This window comes from Triplophysa dalaica, chromosome 21 (genome assembly GCF_015846415.1).
Source record: "Triplophysa dalaica isolate WHDGS20190420 chromosome 21, ASM1584641v1, whole genome shotgun sequence".
Taxonomy (NCBI): domain Eukaryota; kingdom Metazoa; phylum Chordata; class Actinopteri; order Cypriniformes; family Nemacheilidae; genus Triplophysa; species Triplophysa dalaica.
In genome coordinates this window covers 8,276,661-8,298,964 of record NC_079562.1, presented here as the reverse complement: position 1 = coordinate 8,298,964, position 22,304 = coordinate 8,276,661, and the positions used below count along the sequence as shown (strand labels likewise).

Sequence of the window (22,304 nt, the reverse complement as noted above, 5' to 3'; positions counted from 1 at the left end):
CACCCGGGGGATCTCGACGCAGTCCTTGGCTGCCTCACCATCGAGGGAAGTAAGGGAGCCGGAGCTGGTTTCACTGGAACGGTCCGTGAGTGGAGCGTTCCAAGTTTTACACAGCTCCTCATGCACCTCCGGGAAAAACATGGCACCCGGGGTGGGCGCGGTTTGCACCGCGCACCGACCTCGGGAACCACGTATCCCCGGGTTAGCACGGATGACATCACTTCTGCTTCCTCCTGAACTCGACCGCTGGGGGTGGAGTTTGGATTCGGCAGAGTCGGATGCCAGTCTCCCTCCGATGCTGCGAGCGACATCTCATCTACGTCACACATCGTTTCCGAGTGTGTGCGTGAGGATCCGGACGGTATGCCACCGCCGGTTGGGGAACGTTCAGAAGAGCGAATCGGGGTGCGATCGGCCCGTGAGCACTTGGCTGGCGGGTTTACGTTCGCAGAGTTCCCCGTATCACTAACGCTGCTAACGTGGGTGGTCATCGGGGCCGTAGCCACAGATGTCACAGCCCGGGTAGCAGACGAAATGGTGGCTGGTTCCCGTAGGAAGACAGCCACCCGTGACCGCAACTTCTGAATGACAATCTGCCCGCAGTGCAGGCAGATGTGTCAACGAACGCTGCTTCAGTGTGCTGGACGCCCAGACACCTAATGCAGCGATCGTGTCCATCCCCCTCCTCGATGAGGGTGCCGCACCCAAGAGAACAGCGGGACATGCCGCGCTGGAGAATGCTCAGTCAGTCCTGAAAAGGACTTTTAGAAAAAATCTCTAACACCTCCGGAACCGCCGAGACGCCCAGGGGAAGGTCGCTGCAGGAAGGGACGATCCGCTGTAACACGTCGTAGCACCAGCGTGTAGTTGTAGAGGATTGAATCCTGAGTTGTACTCATGAGCGATGGCTCTGAAGAACAAAAGGTAAGTGAATGCTGCACGCCGGCCTCCTTTTATACCGGATTTCCGGGGGCGGAGCCCGGCATGCAAATTGCATTCGCCAAATTTCATTGGCCTTTTCTATAGTAGTCAGAGTTGATTGGTTCTCAAGGGCGAACCCCATCTGTCGTTCTCGACACAACGTCGAGAGACCGACAGAAAGGGAACCATAAATACACACATTGTGATCTGGTGACTCTAAAAAAGCCATTGAAATTAATTATATTTCACTTTTTTGTCTGTTATGAAGGCATGCCTCTTCCGATGACCTTCACATTTTGCATGCTTTTTTTGTGTCATAATATGTATAATAGTACTATATGGCAAGTCAGTTGGATTATTCATTAAGGAGCAGCAAGCTTTCAGGTAGACTTTTGAGGTTAATATAATAAAGGACTCTGTTATGGTCACATTTATGAAAAAGTTCAAAATGTCCTTGATCATAAATTATCTAGAGAGTCCAGAGAATTGTACTGTGGTGAAAATTTGGAAATTGCTTGAAAGACCTAAAATTAGTATGCAAAAGTACGTCTTTAACATCATCACCAATAACTTGCGAACTGTTTGATTGACATCAATGGATCAAGAGGCAAAGTTGTTCTGAATGAGGAGAACTATCATATGATTATATTAGTTTGTGTAAATGACAAATGTCACGTGATACACAACTGCTTAAGCAATGAAATACGCAACAATTTTACCATTTTTACTGTTATAGCGCCACCTAGTGTGCAAATGCCACGTTATTTTGTAGGTGAACTTGGAGTGATGGTATACACATATTTCCCGAGCCCCATGATGATATGTTAAGCCGTTCTGGATTTATGGCCATTTAAATGTGATAGGCTCCTCCCATTTTTAAATTTGGCCGCCCCTAAGGGACCGTGAAAGGAAATTTCTGCTTTTTTTCGATAATTATTTACAATCACTCTCCACAGAAGTCATCTGCATTGTTTTGGTTCCGTTAAGTCGAAAAACCAACGACTAGTTCGCGAAAGTAGGTTTTAGACATCATCTGCGATAACTCACAAATCGTTTAATCGACAGAAGTGGTTCAAGAGGCAAAGTTGCTCAGAATAAGGAGAGCTATCATATGATAACATTAGTTTGGGTATATGTCAAATGTCACGTGATACACAATGGTTTAAGCACTCCTAAAGCGTTATTTCGCCCCCCGGTGGCCAAATGAGTTCATATTTCTTACAGACCTTAAGGACTGTGAGACAAATAATCCCAGCGAGTGTCGTTTTGATCGGCCTCAGTTAACTCGGTGTAATTAGCGCTCAAACTTCATTGGCCAATGGCGGCCATGTTTTTTGAGATACGCCAATGTCCTTTGAGATATTCATGTAGCATGAGACAAAGACCCACCATACCACATATCAAGTCAATCGGGCAAAGGGTTGCGTAGTTATAGCCATTTTCTAGCTCATTCAAATTATAGCGCCACCTAGTGGCCAAATGCCGCAGTTTTTTTATTGTGACCCCGGACTGAGAGTCTACACATATTTTCCAAGCCCCATGAACATATCTCAAACAGTTCACGAGTTAGGGCCATTTTAGTTAAATATGTTACTTCCGGTTTGGACGTTTTAGCGCCACATAGCGGCCGTGAATTGAAAATTCAACTTTTTTTTGATAATTATTTACATTCACACTCATCAGAACTCATCAGCATTGGTTTGGTTCCGATCGGGCAAAAATCCAGGGACTAGTTCATTTTTAATTTTTTTCATAAAATGCAAATTAGCGAAAAAATTTGCATACCGGAAATGAAATCGGAGATATACGTTTTTTAAGTTTTGAGCCAATGATTACACTGATATAAAACACTTGGGTGTGCGACAAACGGTTTAGGGGTTACGTGCGCAAACGCGCCTTTCATCGCTGTAGCGCCACCTATGGGCCGATTTGGCTGGCTCCCTGTATCTGAGTAGCGACAAGGACTACTACCATATGACCAAGTCACAGCTCTGTCGGCTTTACGGTTTGGGCTGCACGATCACTTTTAGGGAAGAATAATAATAAGAAGAAGAAGAAGAAGAAATATAGCTGCAAGCAGCAATCATCGGGTTCGAGCAGTCTAAGGGGACTAAGGTCGACTGCCTTCGCTGACTACGGTCAGGAATCGCACCATAACACATCCGCAACGGATGACACTTACTTATAACCAGAAAAATGAAAGAAGTGGTCACCAACGGTTAATACAGACCACGCATGCTTACACTCGTATGCAAAAACAGGTTTAAACCGATAATACCTGAGGGACGAGTGAAATTAACCAATTCTCATGTCTCTACGATGTTCAGTTCCAGAGATATAGGTCTAGCTTAATGGTTGCTAAGTTAACCTGTTTAGTTCCTATGGATGTGGCATGGCACCTGCCACACATTATGATAGACGTGTATAAAAAAAGCTTAAGGCTTAAGGCCAGGAGCATCTTAAATAGATACATTGATTCACATTCATAATATTCTAGAATGCTGTGGCATTTAAATTATGCTTAATTTTATAAAAACACCTCACATAATACAGTATATCCCATTTTGATGTTTGGTTGGGACTTCAGGAAGTCATGTTTACCATGTCTAAATGCCTAAATGCATTGAGTTGCTGCCATGTGATTGGCTGAGAAGCAATTTGGGTTTACATGCAATTAAACTGGTTTTATCTAATAAAGGTGTGTTGTATATATATATATCAACACAGCATCATAAAAGCAGCCAGACATTTGCTATATTTATAGATGTGTAAATATGGAGAAACGTTTAATGTGTAATACATTTTATTTCTAACACTGTCTTCCTGTCAGACACATTTCATTCCACACACATGCACAATCTCAATCACACACGGCACACAGAACTATACAGTACATGCACACTCTTATTATACAGAGAGACATAATATCCATAAATACACACACACACAAACACAGAATATGAAATACATGCACACGTATGCACATATAATACACACTGCAGTGCACGATAAGGCGCTACAGTGGACAGTGCATTGAACTACATGCATTGTGATCTGTTGACTGTAAAAAAGCCATTGAAATGAATGATATTTCACCTTTTTGACTGTTATGAAGGCATGCCTCTTCCGATGACCTTCACATTTTGCATGATTGTTTTGTGTCACAATATGTATAATAGCACTCAATGGCAAGGCAGTTGGATTATTTCTTAAGGAGCAGCAAGCTTTCAGGTAGACTTTTGAGGTTAATATAATAAAGGACCCATGTTATGGTCACACAAATGAAAAAGTTCAACATGTCTTTGATAATTATTTATCTAGAGAGTCTAGAGAATTGTACTGTGGTGGAAATTTTGAAATTGCATGAAAGACCTAAAATTAGTATGCAAAAGTACATCTTTTTCATCATCACCGATTACTCGCGAACCATTTGATTGACATCAATGGATCAAGAGGCAAAGTTGTTCAGAATGAGGAGAACTATCATATGATATCATTAGTTTGTGTAAATGAAAAAAATGTCACTTGATACACAATTGTTTAAGCAAAGAAATACACTTAAATTTGACCATTTTTACTGTTATAGTGCCACCTAGTGTCCAAACGCCACGATCTCTTGTAGGTGACCTCGGAGTGATGGTAAACACATATTTCCCGAGCCCCATGATGATATGTTAAGCCGTTCTGGATTTATGGCCATTTAAATGTGATAGGCTCCGCCCATTTTTTTATTTTGGCGCGCCTAAGCGACCGTGAAAGGAAATTTCTGCTTTTTTTCAATAATTATTTACAAACACTTCCCAAAGAAGTCATCTGCATTGTTTTGGTTCCGATCGGTCGAAAATCCAACGACTAGTTCGCGAAAGTAGGTTTTTGACATCATCAGCAATAACTCACGAACCGTTCGATCGATAGAAGTTGTTCCAGAGGCAAAGTTGCTCAGAATGAAGAGTACTATCATATTATAACAGTAGTTTGGGTATATGTCAAATATCACGTGATACACAGTTGTGCATGCACTCCAAAAGCGCTATTACGCCCCCCCGGTGGCCGAATAAGTTCATGTTTCTTAAAGACCTTCAGGACCATGAGACAAATAAGCCCAGTGAGTGGCGTTTTGATCGGCCTCCGTTAACCCGTTGTAATGAGTGCTCAAACTTCATGGACCAATGGCGGCCATGTTTTTTAAGATACGCCAATGTCCTTTTAGATATTCATGTAGAATGAGACAAAGACACACCATACCAAATAATAAGTCAATCAGGCAAACTGTTGCGTAGTTATAGCCATTTTCTAGCTCATTCAAATAATAGCGCCACCTAGTGGCCAAACGCCGCAGTTTTTTTATTGTGACCCCGGACTGAGGGTCTACACATGTGTTCCAAGCCCCATGAAGATATCTCAAACAGTTCAGGAGATATGGCCATTTTAGTTAAATATGTTACTTCCGGTTTGGATGTTTTAGCGCCACCTAGCGACCATGAATTGAAAATTCAACTTTTTTTTAATAATTATTCATATTCACACTCCACAGAACTCATCAGCGTTGGTTTGGTTCCAATAGGGCAAAAATCCAGGGACTAGTTCATTTTTTTTTTTTTTAATAAAATGCTAATTAGCGAAAAAATTTGCATACCGGAAATGAAATCTGAGTCATACGTTTTTTAAGTTTTGAGCCAGTGATTACACTGATATAAGACACTTGGGTGTGCGACAAACGGTTTAGGGGCTACAAACAAAAAGGCTGTTTTCATCGCTGTAGCGCCCCCTATAGGCCGATATGGCTGGGTCCGTGTATCTGAGTAGCGACAAGGACTACTACCATCTGACCGAGTCTCAGCTCTGTCGGCCTTACGGTTTGGGCTGCAGTATCAGTTTTATGGCAGAATAATAATAAGAAGAATAAAAATCTTAACAAATACAATAGGTTTCTAGCCCTTCGGGCTCGAACCCTAATAAAACCTACAAATACAATAGGTTTCTAGCCCTACGGGCTCGAACCCTAATAATATAGCTGCAAGCAGCAATCATCGGGTTCGAGCAGTCTAAGGGGACTAAGGTCGACTGCCTTCGCTGACTACGGTCAGGAATCGGACCATAACACATCCGCAAGGGATGACACTTACCCATAACCAGAAAAATGAAAGAAATGGTCATCAACGGTTAATACAGACCACGCATGCTTACACTCATATGCAAAAACAGGTGTAAACCGATAATACCTGAGGGGCGAGTGAAATTAACCAATTCTCATGTCTCTACGATGTTCAGTTCCAGAGATATAGGTCTAGCTTAATGGTTGCTAAGTTAACATGTTTAGTTGCTATGGATGTGGCATGGCACCTGCCATACATTATGATAGACGTGTATAAAAAAAGCTTAAGGCTTATGGCCAGGAGCATCTTAAATAGATACATTGATTCCCATTCATAATAGTCTAGAATGCCGTGCCATTTAAATTGTGTTTATTTTGTACACACATTATACAGTATATCCCATTTTGATGTAAGGTTTGAACTTCAGGAAGTCATGTTTACCATGTCTAAATGCATTGAGTTGCTGCCATGTGACTGGCTTAGTAGCAATTTGGGTTTACATGCAATTAAACTGGTGTACCTAATAAAGGTGTGTTGTATATATATATATATATATCAACACAGCATCATAAAAGCAGCCAGACATGTGCTGTATTTATAGATGTGTAATTATGGAGCAACGTTTAATGTGTAATACATTTTATTTCTAACACTGTCTTCCTGTGAGACACATTTCATTCCACACACATGCACAGTCTCGATCACACATGACACACAGAACTATACAGTACATGCACACTCTTATTATACAGAGAGACATAATATCCATAAATACACACATTGTGATCTGGTGACTCTAAAAAAGCCATTGAAATTAATTATATTTCACTTTTTTGTCTGTTATGAAGGCATGCCTCTTCCGATGACCTTCACATTTTGCATGCTTTTTTTGTGTCATAATATGTATAATAGTACTATATGGCAAGTCAGTTGGATTATTCATTAAGGAGCAGCAAGCTTTCAGGTAGACTTTTGAGGTTAATATAATAAAGGACTCTGTTATGGTCACATTTATGAAAAAGTTCAAAATGTCCTTGATCATAAATTATCTAGAGAGTCCAGAGAATTGTACTGTGGTGAAAATTTGGAAATTGCTTGAAAGACCTAAAATTAGTATGCAAAAGTACGTCTTTAACATCATCACCAATAACTTGCGAACTGTTTGATTGACATCAATGGATCAAGAGGCAAAGTTGTTCTGAATGAGGAGAACTATCATATGATTATATTAGTTTGTGTAAATGACAAATGTCACGTGATACACAACTGCTTAAGCAATGAAATACGCAACAATTTTACCATTTTTACTGTTATAGCGCCACCTAGTGTGCAAATGCCACGTTATTTTGTAGGTGAACTTGGAGTGATGGTATACACATATTTCCCGAGCCCCATGATGATATGTTAAGCCGTTCTGGATTTATGGCCATTTAAATGTGATAGGCTCCTCCCATTTTTAAATTTGGCCGCCCCTAAGGGACCGTGAAAGGAAATTTCTGCTTTTTTTCGATAATTATTTACAATCACTCTCCACAGAAGTCATCTGCATTGTTTTGGTTCCGTTAAGTCGAAAAACCAACGACTAGTTCGCGAAAGTAGGTTTTAGACATCATCTGCGATAACTCACAAATCGTTTAATCGACAGAAGTGGTTCAAGAGGCAAAGTTGCTCAGAATAAGGAGAGCTATCATATGATAACATTAGTTTGGGTATATGTCAAATGTCACGTGATACACAATGGTTTAAGCACTCCTAAAGCGTTATTTCGCCCCCCGGTGGCCAAATGAGTTCATATTTCTTACAGACCTTAAGGACTGTGAGACAAATAATCCCAGCGAGTGTCGTTTTGATCGGCCTCAGTTAACTCGGTGTAATTAGCGCTCAAACTTCATTGGCCAATGGCGGCCATGTTTTTTGAGATACGCCAATGTCCTTTGAGATATTCATGTAGCATGAGACAAAGACCCACCATACCACATATCAAGTCAATCGGGCAAAGGGTTGCGTAGTTATAGCCATTTTCTAGCTCATTCAAATTATAGCGCCACCTAGTGGCCAAATGCCGCAGTTTTTTTATTGTGACCCCGGACTGAGAGTCTACACATATTTTCCAAGCCCCATGAACATATCTCAAACAGTTCACGAGTTAGGGCCATTTTAGTTAAATATGTTACTTCCGGTTTGGACGTTTTAGCGCCACATAGCGGCCGTGAATTGAAAATTCAACTTTTTTTTGATAATTATTTACATTCACACTCATCAGAACTCATCAGCGTTGGTTTGGTTCCGATCGGGCAAAAATCCAGGGACTAGTTCATTTTTAATTTTTTTCATAAAATGCAAATTAGCGAAAAAATTTGCATACCGGAAATGAAATCGGAGATATACGTTTTTTAAGTTTTGAGCCAATGATTACACTGATATAAAACACTTGGGTGTGCGACAAACGGTTTAGGGGTTACGTGCGCAAACGCGCCTTTCATCGCTGTAGCGCCACCTATGGGCCGATTTGGCTGGCTCCCTGTATCTGAGTAGCGACAAGGACTACTACCATCTGACCAAGTCACAGCTCTGTCGGCTTTACGGTTTGGGCTGCACGATCACTTTTAGGGAAGAATAATAATAATAATTAAAGCTGCAAGCAGCATTTAGCGGGTTCGAGCGATTTAAGGCATCTAAGGTACGTCTGCCATCGCCGATCAGTTTCAAGAATCGCACCATAACAGATCAAGGACGGACGACACTCTAGCGCACCAAGTAAAATGTCAGAAACGTTTAATACAGTTGCAGAGATATAGATCTTGCTAAAAGGTTGCTAAGCTAATCCGTTTGGTTGCTATTGGCGTGGAATGGCACCTGCCAATTAATAACACATCAAACCACAAGTGGCGAAACAACTCCAGTGACTCTGCGATGCTCTATTGCAGAGATGGAGGTCTAGCTTAATGGTTGCTAAGTTAACAGTTTAGTTGCTATGGGTGTGGTATGGCACCTGCCAATTGATATTACATTAAGTCACAAGTGAAATTAACCGAACCCCTGTGTCTCTACAATATTCAACTGCAGAGATATACGTCTGTGTAACTGATTGTAGAGCTAATCTGTTTAGTTGCTATGGGCATAGCTTGTCACCTGTCATATTATAATACACTTTTCCATGAGTAGAACGAAGCAACTTCTTTGTCTCTATGACATTCGATTGCAGAGATATTGGTCTTTTTTGTTAATTTAATGCATATTTTTCAACATAGCCTCTTTTGTGTTTTGAAGAATTAAAATTGAATTTAAAATTTAGGACAATTTTAAATGGATACATTGATTCATATTCATGAATACATTGTGGTCAGTAGGACATTGACATTGTCTGCAATAATATTTTAGAAGGACGTGCCATTTAAATTATGTTTCTTTGGTAGACACACCTCACATGATATATCCCATTTCTTCTCAATTTTGATGTTTGGTTTGAACTTCAGGAAGTCATGTTTACCATGTCTAAATGCCTAAATGCATTGAGTTGCTGCCATGTGACTGGCTGAGTAGCAATTTGGGTTTACATGCAATTAAACTGGTTTTATCTAATAAAGGTGTGTTGTATATATATATATATATATATCAACACAGCATCTTAAAACCAGCCAGACATGTGCTATATTTATAGATGTGTAAATATGGAGCAACTTTTAATCTGTAATACATTATATTTCTAACACTGTCTTCCTGTGAGACATATTTCATTACACACACATGCACAGTCTCGATCACACAAGACACACAGAACTATACAGTGCATTCACACTCTTATGATAAAGAGGGAAATGATACCCAGAAACATACACACATGCACACTACACACCTTTATCCTGCACACATTTATCGTTCCTTAAGCAAAGCTACATGCATTGTGATCTGGTGACTCTATAAGAAAGCCATTGAAATGAATGATATTTCACCTTTTTGACTCTTATGAAGGAAAGCCTATTCCTATGAGCATCACATTTTGCATGATTGTTAAGTATCATAATATGTATAATAGTACTAAATGGCAAGTCAGTTGGATCATTTATTAAGGACTAGCGACCTTCACCGTACTCGATTCACGCTAATATCAAAAAGGACACTGTTATGGTCACAAAACTAAAAACACTCAACATGTTTTTGATGATTATTGACCTAGAGAATCTGAAAAAATGTACTGTGGTGGAAATTTTGAAATTGCTGGAAAATCCTTGAACAAGTTTGCAAAAGTAGTTTTTTACATCATAACCAATAAGTCACAAACAATTTGATAGACATCAATGGTTCAAGAGGCAAAGTTGTTATGAATGAGGAGATCTATCGTTTGATATCAATAGTTTGTGTATTACTCAAATGACATGTGACACAGAGTTGTCTAGGCCACCAAAAGACATGTACATTTGGCCATTTTTACTGTTATAGCGCCACCTAGTGTCCAAACACCACGTTATTTTGTAGGTGACCTCGGAGTGATGATCTACATATATTTCCCGAGGCATATGATGATATGTTAAGCCGTTCTGGATTTATGGCCATTTAAATGTGATAGGCTCCACCCATTCTTTTATTTTGGCGCCCCTAAGCGACCGTGAAAGGAAATTTCTACTTTTTTTCAATAATTATTTACAAACACTTCCCACAGAAGTCATCTGCATTGTTTTGGTTCCGATCGGTCTAAAATCCAACGACTAGTTTGCAAAGGTAGGTTTTTGACCTCATCAGCGATAACTCACAAACTGTTCGATTGACAGAAGTTGTTCCAGAGGCAAAGTTGCTCAGAATGAAGAGTACTATCATATGATACCAATAGTTTCTGTATATGTCAAATGTCACGTGATACACAATTGTTTAAGCACTCCTAAAGCGTTATTTCGCCCCCCGGTGGCCGAATGAGTTCACATTTCTTACAGACCTTAAAGACCATGAGACGAATAAGCCCAGCGAGCGTCGTTTTGTTCGGCCTCCGTTAACCCGGTCTGATAAGTGCTAAAACTTCATTGGCCAATGGCGGCCATGTTTTTTAAGATACGCCAATGTCCTTTTAGATATTCATGTAGAATGAGACAAAGACACACCATACCAAATAATAAGTCAATCGGGCAAACTGTTGCGTAGTTATGGCCATTTTCTAGCTCATTCAAATTATAGCGCCACCTAGTGGCCAAACGCAGCATTTTTTTTACCTTGACCCCGGAATGAGGGTCTACACATATGTTCCAAGCCCCATGAAGATATCTCAAACAGTTAAGGAGTTATGGCCATTTTAGTTCAATATGTTACTTCCGTTTTGGACATTTTTGCACCCTCTAGCGATGGGGGATGAAAATTTCAACTTTTTTTTAATAATTATTCATATTCACACTCCACAGAACTCATCAGCGTTGGTTTGGTTGCAATAGGGCAAAAATCCAGGGACTAGTTCATTTTTATTTTTTTTCATAAAATGCTAATTAGCGAAAAAATTTGCATACCGGAAATGAAATCAGAGATATACGTTTTTTAAGTTTTGAGCCAGTGATTACACTGATATAAGACACTTGGGTGTGCGACAAACGGTTTAGGAGTAACAAGCGTTAACGCGTTCGGCATCGCTGTAGCGCCACCTATGGGCCGATTTGGCTGGTTCCGTGTATCTGAGTAGCGACAAGGACTACTACCATCTGACCAAGTCTCAGCTCTGTCGGTCTTACGGTTTGGGCTGCACGATCAGTTCTAGGGAAGAAGTATAATAATAATTAAAGCTGCAAGCAGCATTTAGCGGGTTCGAGCAGTCTAAGGCCTCTATTGGCCTTGCCATTGTCAACTAGGCTCAGGAATGGCACCGTAACAAATCCACAACGAATGACACTCTTCCACACCAAGAAATATGACAGAAACGGTTGGTAACTTTTAATACAGACCATGCATGCGTACACTCGTATGCAAAAACGGGCGTAAACCGATAATACCTAAGGGACGAGTGCAATAAACCATTTCTCATGTCTCTATGATGATTTGTTGCAGAGATAGAGATCTTGCTAAACGGTTGCTAAGCTAACCTGTTCGGTTGCCATGGGTGTCAATTAATACCTGTCAAATAATAACACATCAAACCACAAGTCAAACGAACCAAGCCCCGTGTCTTTATAATATTCTACTGCAGAGATGTAGGTCTGGCTAGACGATTGCAAAAAATAATCTGTTTGGTTGCTAAGGGCGTGGCTTGGCAGCTGTCAATTGATAAAGAATGAAGCCATTAGCAAAACAAAGCAACTCCTGTGTCTCTAAAACATTCTATTGCACATATATAGGTCTTTTTTTTAATACAATGCACATTCTTCAAAATAGCTTATTTTGTGTTCTGAAGAATTGATAAAAAAAATACGACCAATTTAAATAGATAATTGATTCACATTCATGGTCTGCAACAATATTCCAGAAGACCTTGCCATTTAAGTGATGCTTATTTGGTTGAGTCTGGTGACTCTGAAGGCCATTGGAGTACAGTGAGCTCATTGTCATGTTCAAGAAACCAGTTTGAGATCATTTGAGCTTTCTGACATGGTCGATTTTTTTTACTGCTGGAAGTAGCCATCAAAACATGGACATGGTTGGCAACAATCCTCAGGTGGTATGTGTTATCTAATATATCCCATACCATATATCCAATTGTTTCTCCATTTTGATGCTCGGTTTGAACTTCAGCAAGTGTGTTTACCACGTCTAGAAGCCAAAATGGATTGAGTTTATGCTATGTGACTGGCTGATTAGCAATTTGACTAGCAAATGATGTATTTATTAAAGACAAGTTTAAAATAGTAATTTTAAATGTATGATATTTCACCTTTTTGACTGTTGTGAAGGCATGCCTCTTCCGATAAGAATCACATGTTGCATGCTTGTTTTGTGTCATAATATGTATAATAGTACTTAATGGCAAGTCAGTTGGATTAATTATTAAGGAGTGGTGACCTTCACCAAACTCGTTTCACGCTAATATAATAAAGGACCCTGTTATGGTCACAAAAAAAAAACTCAACATGTTTTTGATGATTATTGACCTAGAGAGTCCAGAGAAATGTACTGTGGTGGAAATTTTGTAATTGCTTGAAAATCCTTGAACAAGTTTGCAAAAGTAGGTTTTATACATCATCACCAATAACTCACAAACCATTTGATAGACATCAATGGTTCAAGAGGCAAAGTTGTTATGAATGAGGAGATCTATCGTTTGATATCAATAGTTTGTGTATTAGTCAAATGTCACATGACACAAAGTTGTCCAGGCCACCAAAATACATGTACATTTTGCAATTTTTAATGTTTTAGCGCCACCTAGTATCCAAACGCCACCTTCCTTTGTATGTGACCTTGGAGTGATGGTCTACACATATCATCTGAGCCCCATGATGATATGTTAAGCCGTTCTGGATTTATGGCCATTTTAATGTGATAGGCTCAGACCATTTTAAGTTTTGGCGTCCCTAAGCAGCGGTGAAAGAAAAATTTCAACTTTTTTTCAATGATTATTTACATTCACACTCCACAGAAGTCATCTGCATTGGTTTGGTTCCGATCGGTTGAAAAACCAGGAACTAGTTCGCGAAAGTAGGTTTTTGACATCATCAGCGATAACTCACGAACCGTTTGATCGATAGAAGTTGTTCCAGAGGCAAAGTTGCTCAGAATGAAGAGTACTATCATATTATAACCATAGTTTGGGTAAATGTCAAATATCACGTGATACACAGTTGTGCATGCACTCCAAAAGCGCTATTACGCCCCCCGGTGGCCGAATAAGTTCATGTTTCTTACACACCGTCAGGACCATGAGACAAATAAGCCCAGTGAGTGGCGTTTTGATCGGCCTCCGTTAACCCAGCGTAATGAGTGCTCAAACTTCATCGACCAATGGCGGCCATGTTTTTTATATACGCCAATGTCCATTTAGATATTTATGTAGAATGAGACAAAGACAAACCATACCAAATAATAAGTCAATCGGGAAAACTGTTGCGTAGTTATAGACATTTTCTAGCTCATTCAAATTATAGCGCCATCTAGTGGCCAAACGCCACTGTTTTTTTATTGTGACCCCGGACTGAGGGTCTACACATGTGTTCCAAGCCCCATGAAGATATCTCAAACAGTTCAGGAGTTATGGCCATTTTAGCTAAATATGTTACTTCCGGTTTGGATGTTTTAGCGCCACCTAGCGACCGTGAATTGAAAATTGAACTTTTTTTTTATAATTATTCATATTCACACTCCAAAGAACTCATCAGCGTTGGTTTGTTTCCAATAGGGCAAAAATCCAGGGACTAGTTCATTTTTTTTTTTTTTCATAAAATGCTAATTAGCGAAAAATCTATAATGGCGGAAATGAAATCGGAGATATACATTTTTTAAGTTTTGAGCCAGTGATTACACTGATATAAGACACGTGGGTGTGCGACAAACGGTTTCGGAGTAACAAGCGCAAACGCGTTTGGTATTGCTATAGCGCCACCTATGGGTCGATATGGCTGGCTCCGTGTATCTGAGTAGCGACAAGGACTACTACCATCTGACCAAGTCTCAGCTCTGTCGGCCTTACGGTTTGGGCTGCAGTATCAGTTTTATGGCAGAATAATAATAAGAAGAAGAATAATTAAAGCTGCAAGCAGCATTTAGCGGGTTCGAGCGATTTAAGGCATCTAAGGTACGTCTGCCATCGCCGATCAGTTTCAAGAATCGCACCATAACAGATCAAGGACGGACGACACTCTAGCGCACCAAGTAAAATGTCAGAAACGTTTAATACAGTTGCAGAGATATAGATCTTGCTAAAAGGTTGCTAAGCTAATCTGTTTGGTTGCTATTGGCGTGGAATGGCACCTGCCAATTAATAACACATCAAACCACAAGTGGCGAAACAACTCCAGTGACTCTGCGATGCTCTATTGCAGAGATGGAGGTCTAGCTTAATGGTTGCTAAGTTAACAGTTTAGTTGCTATGGGTGTGGTATGGCACCTGCCAATTGATATTACATTAAGTCACAAGTGAAATTAACCGAACCCCTGTGTCTCTACAATATTCAACTGCAGAGATATACGTCTGTGTAACTGATTGTAGAGCTAATCTGTTTAGTTGCTATGGGCATAGCTTGTCACCTGTCATATTATAATACACTTTTCCATGAGTAGAACGAAGCAACTTCTTTGTCTCTATGACATTCGATTGCAGAGATATTGGTCTTTTTTGTTCATTTAATGCATATTTTTCAACATAGCCTCTTTTGTGTTTTGAAGAATTAAAATTGAATTTAAAATTTAGGACAATTTTAAATGGATACATTGATTCATATTCATGAATACATTGTGGTCAGTAGGACATTGACATTGTCTGCAATAATATTTTAGAAGGACGTGCCATTTAAATTATGTTTCTTTGGTAGACACACCTCACATGATATATCCCATTTCTTCTCAATTTTGATGTTTGGTTTGAACTTCAGGAAGTCATGTTAACCATGTCTAAATGCCTAAATGCATTGAGTTGCTGCCATGTGACTGGCTGAGTAGCAATTTGGGTTTACATGCAATTAAACTGGTTTTATCTAATAAAGGTGTGTTGTATATATATATATATCAACACAGCATCTTAAAACCAGCCAGACATGTGCTATATTTATAGATGTGTAAATATGGAGCAACTTTTAATCTGTAATACATTATATTTCTAACACTGTCTTCCTGTGAGACATATTTCATTACACACACATGCACAGTCTCGATCACACAAGACACACAGAACTATACAGTGCATTCACACTCTTATGATAAAGAGGGAAATGATACCCAGAAACATACACACATGCACACTACACACCTTTATCCTGCACACATTTATCGTTCCTTAAGCAAAGCTACATGCATTGTGATCTGGTGACTCTATAAGAAAGCCATTGAAATGAATGATATTTCACCTTTTTGACTCTTATGAAGGAAAGCCTATTCCTATGAGCATCACATTTTGCATGATTGTTAAGTATCATAATATGTATAATAGTACTAAATGGCAAGTCAGTTGGATCATTTATTAAGGACTAGCGACCTTCACCGTACTCGATTCACGCTAATATCAAAAAGGACACTGTTATGGTCACAAAACTAAAAACACTCAACATGTTTTTGATGATTATTGACCTAGAGAATCTGAAAAAATGTACTGTGGTGGAAATTTTGAAATTGCTTGAAAATCCTTGAACAAGTTTGCAAAAGTAGTTTTTTACATCATAACCAATAAGTCACAAACAATTTGATAGACATCAATGGTTCAAGAGGCAAAGTTGTTATGAATGAGGAGATCTATCGTTTGATATCAATAGTTTTTGTATTACTCAAATGACATGTGACACAGAGTTGTCTAGGCCACCAAAAGACATGTACATTTGGCCATTTTTACTGTTATAGCGCCACCTAGTGTCCAAACACCACGTTATTTTGTAGGTGACCTTGGAGTGATGATCTACATATATTTCCCGAGGCATATGATGATATGTTAAGCCGTTCTGGATTTATGGCCATTTAAATGTGATAGGCTCCACCCATTCTTTTATTTTGGCGCCCCTAAGCGACCGTGAAAGGAAATTTCTACTTTTTTTCAATAATTATTTACAAACACTTCCCACAGAAGTCATCTGCATTGTTTTGGTTCCGATCGGTCGAAAATCCAACGACTAGTTTGCGAAGGTAGGTTTTTAACCTCATCAGCGATTATTCACAAACTGTTCGATTGACAGAAGTTGTTCCAGAGGCAAAGTTGCTCAGAATGAAGAGTACTATCATATGATACCAATAGTTTCTGTATATGTCAAATGTCACGTGATACACAATTGTTTAAGCACTCCTAAAGCGTTATTTCGCCCCCCGGTGGCCGAATGAGTTCACATTTCTTACAGACCTTAAAGACCATGAGACGAATAAGCCCAGCGAGCGTCGTTTTGTTCGGCCTCCGTTAACCCGGTCTAATAAGTGCTCAAACTTCATTGGCCAATGGCGGCCATGTTTTTTAAGATACGCCAATGTCCTTTTAGATATTCATGTAGAATGAGACAAAGACACACCAAACCAAATAATAAGTCAATCGGGCAAACTGATGCGTAGTTATGGCCATTTTCTAGCTCATTCAAATTATAGCGCCACCTAGTGGCCAAACGCAGCATTTTTTTTACTGTGACCCCGGATTGAGGGTCTACACATATGTTCCAAGCCCCATGAAGATATCTCAAACAGTTAAGGAGTTATGGCCATTTTAGTTCAATATGTTACTTCCGTTTTGGACATTTTTGCGCCCTCTAGCGATGGGGGATGAAAATTTCAACTTTTTTTTAATAATTATTCATATTCACACTCCACAGAACTCATCAGCGTTGGTTTGGTTCCAATAGGGCAAAAATCCAGGGACTAGTTCATTTTTAATTTTTTTCATAAAATGCTAATTAGCGAAAAAATTTGCATACCGGAAATGAAATCAGAGATATACGTTTTTTAAGTTTTGAGCCAGTGATTACACAGATATAAGACACTTGGGTGTGCGACAAACGGTTTAGGAGTAACAAGCGTTAACGCGTTCGGCATCGCTGTAGCGCCACCTATGGGCCGATTTGGCTGGTTCCGTGTATCTGAGTAGCGACAAGGACTACTACCATCTGACCAAGTCTCAGCTCTGTCGGTCTTACGGTTTGGGCTGCACGATCAGTTCTAGGGAAGAAGTATAATAATAATAATATAGCTGCAAGCAGCAATCATCGGGTTCGAGCAGGCTAAGTGGACTAATGTCGACTGCCTTTGGTCACTACGCTAAGGAATCGCACGTCAAATGTCACGTGATACACAGTTGTTCATGCACTCCAAAAGCGTTATTACGCCCCCCGGTGGCCGAATAAGTTCATGTTTCTTACAGACCTTAAGGACCATGAGACGAATACGCCCAGCGAGTGTCGTTTTGATCGGCCTCTGTTAACCCGGTGTAATGAGTGCTCAAAATTCATCGACCAATGGCGGCCATGTTTTTTGAGATACGCCAATGTCCTTTTAGTTATTCATGTAGCATGAGACAAAGACCCACCATACCAAATATCAAGTCATTCGGGCAAAGGATTGCGTAGTTATAGCCATTTTCTAGCTCATTCAAATTATAGCGCCACCTAGTGGCCAAACGCCGCAGTTTTTTTATTGTGACCCCGGACTGAGGGTCTACACATGTGTTCCAAGCCCCATGAAGATATCTCAAATGGTTTACGAGTTATGGCCGTTTTAGCTAAATATGCCACTTCCGGTTTGGACGTTTTAGCGCCACCAAGCGGCCGTGAGTGGAAAATTCAACTTTTTTTTGATAGTTATTTACATTCACACTCCACAGATGTCATCAGCGCTGGTTTGGTTCCGATAGGGCAAAAATCCAGGGACTAGTTCATTTTCTTTTTTGTTGCATAAAATGCAAATTAGCGGAAAAATTTGCATACCGGAAATGAAATCGGAGATATACATTTTTTAAGTTTTGAGCCAATGATTACTCTGATATAAAACACTTGGGTGTGCGACAAACGGTTTAGGAGTATCGGGGGCAAACGCGCTTTTTATCGTTGTAGCGCCACCTATGGGCCGATTTGGCAGGCTCCGTGTATCTGAGTAGCGACAAGGACTACTACCATCTGACCAAGTCTCAGCTCTGTCGGCTTTACGGTTTGGGCTGCAGCATCAGTTTTAGGGCAGAATAATAATAAGAATAATAATAAAACCAACAAATACAATAGGTTTCTAGCCCTTCGGGCTCGAACCCTAAAAAACCAACAAATACAATAGGTTTCTAGCCCTTCGGGCTCGAACCCTAATAAAACTAACAAATACAATAGGTTTCTAGCCCTTCGGGCTCGAACCCTAATAAGAAGAAGAATAAAACCTACAAATACAATAGGTTTCTAGCCCTACGGGCTCGAACCCTAAAAACCTACAAATACAATAGGTTTCTAGCCCTACGGGCTCGAACCCTAATTAAATAATGAGTTTAAAGAAAAAATATAAACACACCTAGTGAGAGAGTAATAACTGTTGGTTCATTTTAAGAGCCATTTCAAGACTGCTAATATTTACAATACCAGCACTGTTAAATTACGCTGTTTACATCACGAAGCTTGTTTGCGTAAATGGTCTAGCAAACCGAGGTGTGCAAGCGGTTTTACAGTTTTGTCTGGATTGCTTCGATCACCATGGGGCACGGAGCGAGAGGGAAACGTGAAATGAAAAACCTGGAGTGGTTAAAATTGTTGTCGATCTATACTCTTATCTCATCTGTGCATCGCTGCTTTTGATTCTTTTGCAACTAATTTCAATGGTTGATATTTTTACATTGTATTAAAAGGATAGTTCACCCACAATTTTTATTCTGTCGTCGTTTACTCAAACTGATGTTTCTGCAGAACACAAAAGAAGATATTTTGAAGAATGTTGCTATCCTGACTTACATTGGTTTTCTGTCTATAAAATAGACGTGAAGGGATTCCCCCGTTGTTCATCTACCAACATTCTCAAAATATCTTATTTTCAGCTCTGCAGAAGACAGAAAATCGAACAGGTTAGAAGTGACGAGGGTGAGTGAATAATGACAGAATTTTCACTTTCACTAATCACTTTAACTATTTGTCTTTCCTTGTCTCAAAGTTATATGTAATATAACCCTCACAACCTCTGAACTGATCAATACATACCGAAAGCCAAATGTTGTTTATAACTTCACATCTGGTTGATGATCATGCTATCTTCAACTGATGATACACAGCATGAAAAGCATATGTTACCACCAGCACATTGGCCACACATGAAAGAACACTGCGGTTTGACAGCAAGTAAAGTCAATTGTAAGAACAAAACTAATCCTCTGATCTGTGATTCTCCTGACATTATGTTTATCTTTGTTTAAAACACTAGCATTAGGATAGTCATGCACACAGTGAACAGGCCGGTCGATCTGAAACCAGTAATGGGCTTTGGTTTGGAGGCTAGATGACAGATTAGTCAGCCAAGTGATAGTTCTCAAGCAGTTCAGATAGTTCCTCGCACCAGGTCCTATTTAGAATCAAGTAAACAGGTCTTTAGTACTCTTATAATAAATTCAATGATTTGACTGTGTTTGACATTATGGTAAAATACCCCTTAGCAGCTTTACCGATAAACTAAGAGCGCCGTGAAAGCAACATTTGTTAGGCTGAAGTTTATATGTAATAATCAATCAGGCTGGACCTCACAGACAGAAATGTCTTTTGGGTGAAGTCACAAAGTTACATTTTTCAGTTCTAATAATTGTTTAAAAGAATATTGTGGTCACTTATTCTGTAAAATTAACATATACAATATAACATACACATGCTTGGCGTTCCTTAGGAAAGAAAAGGTTAGTGGAGGATCTATGTAAAGTACCAAAAGAAAAGTAAATGTTGTAAATGTAAACCCATCAAGAAAAAAACTTAAGGGATCAACCTTTAAATAGAAATCACATTAATTTGACCACAACCTTAATGTACTTTACTTTATTTAACACTTGTCAATACTTATGTACTGTGACACATGCTATGTAAGGAATCTCTCATTTAAGCCTAATGTTCTCAATGCATTAAAACTCCTGCATTCTCCCCTGCTGACTTCACTTCAGTTCAGACCTTTCACAACTATTACTTATCACAGCATCAATACATAAACATTTTTTCGAACATTTTTCCAAACTAAAAGTAATCTCCTCTCACAGTTGTTGATACAGGGCTGTTGACTGTTGATACAGGATGAATCACACTTCCTTTGAAAGGCAGCGCTGAGGTAAAGCACAGAGCTCCATGTTCACCTGTTGCGAAGTAAACACGATTCAACACCACTGTCAACAAAGTCCTATCTAAACCTGATTACAAGGGATGTGGAAAGGAGTGCCAGAAAAACTGGATTTAAATCACCAAAAAGGAAACAATCCTCTAAAGGAAGACCAACATGATTAGGAGTGACACATCCTGACAAAGAGTTTCAGGTATAAAACCTATTCAAATATGCCATTCTTGTAAAAATGGCTCTGAAGAGATTACCGGTAACTCAAAACTTGCCTGGTTTTCAACCAAATTACGAACTAAAAGATGAATTAATAGATACATCACTAGGAAACGTCAAAAAGTGCTTAATCAGCATTCATTTTGATAAATGGACACATGAACACACTCTTAAGAATTTAAAATACAAAGATTAACACAAACTTAAAATGGCACTTACAAATCTGACAGCCCATATTTTATAAATAATTGCAATGAGATCAGACAATATTGCTGTGACATCACTTCTGGGGTTATGAAGTACAGTTAAAGGAGGTAGACTACATACATATATATATATATATATATACATACATACATACACACACACACACACACACATATATACATATATATATATATATATATACATATATACATATATATATATATAGTCTTAAACACATTATATTTCAAGGTATGCCCTGTTCTTAATATTGTAAGATTGAGAACAATTGTAGTCCACACAGCCACAGAACAGGTTTGCACTTATGTGCACTTTACATCCACATCGTCTCTTTAATTCATTCGGTAACAAAAGAAGACAAAATGACACTTACTCAGTCGCAAGCGAAGACCAAGCCAACCCTTGGGTGGCGATCCGTATCGATACATTATGTCCCGTTAACCATGGGGCTAAATTTCCCAAATCAATTTATTCACGTGTTGCTCTCAGTGAGGAAAGATCCGACCATACCGTCCTCTGTATATCAGAGTACGAGCAGACACTGACGCTGACGCGCATCTGGCAAGCCGCCAACAGACAGACAGTGCTAGACAATCCACTTCAACTAAAGTTGCCTCACTGACATTTCATAGACAGCGTACCGAACGTGAATGTGCTTCCCAATATTACACTGCGAAGCGATCCAGGTGAACCAGTCCCTTTAAAATCTCTTATTTGTATGCTTGAGTGACTTCCAAAGCGCTTCACCTTGCGTGCGCTGAGGAGACAAAGACCTGTTGCCGTTGACGCATTTTTTTGTCTTTTCTGGCCTCAAGCTTTACTGAAATGTATTGAATTGCGTTGTAACATCATGACATATCCCGTTGCAAAGTCAACAGCGCATCTTGTTAAGCGCATGTTAAAAAAAGAAAAAGTCGACTGTTAGTAAACAATGCATTGTTGTTGCACAAAATCACAGTGTCCTTCACGTGCATCATGCTACTAATGCTAAAC

At 39.5% G+C, this 22,304-nt stretch overlaps 1 protein-coding gene across 1 annotated transcript in view; it reads right to left on the bottom strand.

Moving 5' to 3' along the window:
• plekhg5a (pleckstrin homology domain containing, family G (with RhoGef domain) member 5a) overlaps window positions 1–22,016 on the bottom strand; it is a 76,194-nt gene extending 54,178 nt beyond the window's left edge. Inside the window, exon 1 of the mRNA XM_056735227.1 lies at window positions 21,685–22,016. Within this exon, the coding sequence (XP_056591205.1) occupies window positions 21,685–21,739 (55 nt within the window). The 5' untranslated portion in view covers window positions 21,740–22,016. The remainder of the gene's footprint in view (window positions 1–21,684) is intronic.
• Between the last annotated feature and the right edge of the window lie 288 nt (window positions 22,017–22,304).